The sequence below is a fragment of the Brassica oleracea genome, chromosome C9 (assembly GCF_000695525.1).
Source record: "Brassica oleracea var. oleracea cultivar TO1000 chromosome C9, BOL, whole genome shotgun sequence".
Taxonomy (NCBI): Eukaryota; Viridiplantae; Streptophyta; class Magnoliopsida; order Brassicales; family Brassicaceae; genus Brassica; species Brassica oleracea.
Genome location: NC_027756.1, coordinates 48,330,603 through 48,334,494, shown reverse-complemented (window position 1 = coordinate 48,334,494; position 3,892 = coordinate 48,330,603). Strand labels below are relative to the sequence as shown.

The window sequence follows — 3,892 nt, the reverse complement described above, 5'->3', positions numbered from 1 at the left end:
CATATAACAAACATAATAAGGATAATAAAAATTATTACTTAATACACACAACTTACACAACTAAACTGGAGAAAAAATATCCAGAAACAAAAAGTATTTTCAACAACTTTAATATAATTTATGTACTCTCAACAGTACAAGAAACAAATTAAAAAGACAAACAAACAATAAGTTTCAGTGACACAACAAACAACAACTCGAATTATATCAATCACATTACTAACACAGTTTACTCCTTCATAAGTGGAGAACAATGCATACACAGTTCATCATCACAACTCTAACCCTATAACAATAAAAAAAAAATTGAAAAACAACTCAAAACGCAAAATTCACAACTACAATAACCCTAGCAAAAATATTGAGATGAAACAAGAACTTTGTCCACAAATGCCCCTAGTTGTATTCAAAAGACATGTACCGAATCAGGTACTATGGTTATTTTTGGTACAAATATCCCAACCCGTTTCAGTTACATTTGTTATTTAAATATTTTTATGTTCATATACATCAAAAAACCGAACTCATCCAAACCCAGAAAGATCCAACTCAAAACCCACACATAAATTTATAATATTCGCGCGCCGCCTAATTAAAAAAAAAAAAGATATCTGGAAAGAACAACCCGTACCTAAATGGATAGTCAATCTTCATGCATAACTTATTTTATAAACTAATAAAAAAAGACTTTTTCTATGTGTTTGGCTAAATTAAGTGAAACGGAAAGAGTTTTTTATTTAGTAAAATAATTATATGAAGTGAAAAACTAAGTGACAATAAATGTAGTACATTTTTATTATTTTGATTTGAGTTATTATTTTATTCACAAAACATGTATTTGAATTATGTTTTTGGCTACGTAATTTTTCACCGATTGAAACTAAAATTAAAAAAAAAAGTTTTAGTAAAACAAACTAAACCGAACGTTTAACCATAAGCAAAACTCAGTTATTTTAGATTTTTAATTTTATAATTCGCACAAATTTAATGTTGATTAACCAATACATAAAAATCTGCACTATCTTTATTATGATAATATAATTAATGATGCGATGTATTGTTAAGATAATATAATTAATGAAATTGTTAAATTGAGTGAAATGTGGAAATATAATTAATGTAATTATATTAATAAAGTTACTAAAAAGACAACATACTTCTTTTTTATAGTGATATCTATATTTCCAAATAATTTTCATTTATATTATTATCAATGTTTTCAAAAAATGTACTTGAGTTTTAATAATATAGAAACTGCCACAATTTTGTAAGTAAATAGAAAAAAATCCCACAATATTGTTTTTATGTAACTTTTGAATATATTTGTGATTTTTTTTATATCTAATATAACTTTGTAAACTAACAGAAATTGGTGAACCTATTTTCTAATCGCAATTAAAACCCATTTTAAAATCATGATATTTACATAACCGACGAACTCGTTTTTGGTCCGACCCGACCATAACTTAACCGGTTCAACCTGAAACTTTGTTAAACCTCTTCATCCTCTCACCGCCTCTCTCGTTCGCTTCGAACTTCGTAGCTTTAAACGCAGCAGAAATGGCGGCTCATTTGAATCATAATGCATCTTTGGGGATCAGAATAGCTCCTTCAGCTTATCAGAAACTCTCTTTGAAACCCATAGCTCATATCTCGCAACCAACGAAGCTCAAACCCTCTTCTCAGCCGTCGATTTCGTGCTCTACTTCGATTCCCGGTCAAATTCCGGCCAGAGTATCCGGAATATTCGCATCTTCCTCTCACGAACCGCCAGAATCTGACTCTCTGTCCCTTGGAAAGGTCAGTCATCGTCACACTATTTTCTCGGAACCAAAAATTGGGGTTTCAGTGCGTGAGAGAAAAAGGTTTCGCCTTTGAACCAACCGGATCTTATATATATTATCATTCTCCTTTTATCATTATAATCCTTTGTTCCCATGAGATTCTTTTAACAAACAGTCCCGTAAAGTTTGTTCCTTTGAGGCTCATCTCCGAACATAACAAATCACCATAAGCTACATATGTAACAAATCTCCATGTCCCAAGTCCGGTGATCCATAATTGCTTACATATATAACCCCTCTTATGTTGCTTCATTGTTTTCTGAAAGTCTGAAACTAGAGTTTTACTGTCTCAATTTCAGAAGAAGCTGCGTGTGGTGGTGAAACCCCTGGACAAACCAAGAGTGGTACTAAAGTTCGTGTGGATGCAAAAGGACATAGGTGTCGCACTAGACCAAACCGTTCCAGGATTCGGAACAGTCCCACTTAGTCCATACTACTTCTGGCCTAGGAAAGACGCTTGGGAAGAGCTCAAAACTTTATTAGAAAGCAAGCCTTGGATCTCTGAGCTTCACCGCGTCTTCCTCCTCAACCAAGCTACAGACATCATCAATCTCTGGCAATCAAGCGGCGGAGACTTGTTGTCTTAATCACAATCCCACTTGTCAAAGTCCAAACCTTTTATCTTATTTTGTGTGTTTATCAAAGTGTTATCACATTAAAGACACAGACTTTCATAAAAAGACAAGCAAACAAAGATGATCAAGATGAGAGTTTTAATCAATCGAAGTACTTAGACATCTGAATCCCTCTATTGAGCATCCCACACTTCTCATAGAACACCTTCTTCTCCACGCTACAATCAAGAATCACCTTGTAGCAACCCATCTCTCTGCTATGATCCGTGAGAAACTCAACCACTCTCTTCCCGAGATGCTTCCCGCGAAACTCCGAGTCCACGACGACGTCCTCGATGTGCCCGACTTTCCCGCAGCTCCTCAGGAACTTCTTCTCTATCACCACGCTCCCCGTCGCCGCGATTTTGCCGGAGGACTCGTCTTCGATCACGCAGATCAAGTGGTCGTCTCCGTACGAGCTGATCTCTTGGAACCGGCGATCGAATTCTTCGTCGGTGAGTGATCCGGTGACGGTGAGTTGACCGAGAAGCTCCATGTATCCTTTTCTCTTGTCGGAGATCTCCAGTCTTCGGATTTTGAATGTCGGATTCTCTTTGCCGGTGTCGGAGTTAGACGCTTCCGCCATTGCAGATCGAATCAGAAGAGTTTTGACTTTTGATTTCTGATCAGATTCACTTCGTTGGAACTGAAACTAATAATAACAACCCACAAAGAAAGTTATAATTCGGAGTTAGTATCCAAACTTTATATTAATTATAAAAGTTGCCTGATCTCTTAATTGAGCCAATCTAGTCCACTTGAGATTTTGATCAGATTGAATTATTGATACACTTCGTTGGAATTAAACTAATAAAACACACACACGCAAATAAAGTACAAAAAGTAGCAAGTCTGTAAAGCTATTCAAGTTTTATGATAGTTACACAAGTTGCCTAATCTCTCAATCAAGCCAAACTAGTCTGTTTCAAATCTACTTTTGATGTAATTATTAAAGTTTATGTTGTTGTTGATGTTATTTGATGTAGGTGAGAATTAGACAATGAATAGAAACCAGAAAATGAAACTCCCTAGTCCTTAGTAATATTATAGAGATTGAAATTACAACAAGCCAACAAGTGAAGATCCCGAGGAAAGAAAACGGAGATGATACATATATAGAATACATAATTGGAAATGTGTGGAGAAAGGGACTTTTAAATCTAGGGCTGATGGCGACCAGAGAAGGAAGATGAAGCCGGAGGGATTCCAGGGAAGATGGGAGGGAGAGGAATAGGGAAAGTAGGTGGCGGTGGTGAAGGGGGAGTTATGACGGGAACAGGTGGAAGAGTAGGAATTGACGGAAGAGGAGGGATTAACCCGGAAGGAGGCGGTTGAAACGGTAGAGGTGGGAGAGGAAGAGTTGGTGGAGAAGGAATGAGAGGGTTTGGAGGGATGAGACCCGGCGGGTTTAGCGGGTTGGGAGGGAGGAGAGGC

The 3,892-nt window shown here is 36.6% G+C and overlaps 3 protein-coding genes across 3 annotated transcripts in view; 1 reads left to right on the top strand and 2 right to left on the bottom strand.

Moving 5' to 3' along the window:
• The first annotated feature begins 1,463 nt into the window (after positions 1 to 1,463).
• Positions 1,464 to 2,559, top strand: LOC106318515 (30S ribosomal protein 3-2, chloroplastic). Its single transcript, XM_013756529.1, has 2 exons — positions 1,464 to 1,800; positions 2,144 to 2,559. The coding sequence occupies exons 1-2, from the start codon at positions 1,561 to 1,563 to the stop codon at positions 2,429 to 2,431; spliced, it is 528 nt and encodes a 175-aa protein (XP_013611983.1). The 5' UTR covers positions 1,464 to 1,560; the 3' UTR covers positions 2,432 to 2,559.
• On the bottom strand, positions 2,447 to 3,356 carry LOC106318516 (glucosamine 6-phosphate N-acetyltransferase). The gene has a single exon (XM_013756530.1). It carries the CDS (start codon positions 3,042 to 3,044, stop codon positions 2,562 to 2,564), a length of 483 nt encoding a protein of 160 aa, XP_013611984.1. The 5' UTR covers positions 3,045 to 3,356; the 3' UTR covers positions 2,447 to 2,561.
• A 116-nt stretch (positions 3,357 to 3,472) lies between these two features.
• Positions 3,473 to 3,892, bottom strand: part of LOC106318514 (vegetative cell wall protein gp1) — a 1,395-nt gene continuing 975 nt past the window's right edge. The window contains exon 2 of the mRNA XM_013756528.1: positions 3,473 to 3,892. This exon is cut by the window's right edge and continues 622 nt beyond it. Coding sequence (XP_013611982.1) covers positions 3,619 to 3,892 — 274 coding nt within the window. The 3' untranslated portion in view covers positions 3,473 to 3,618.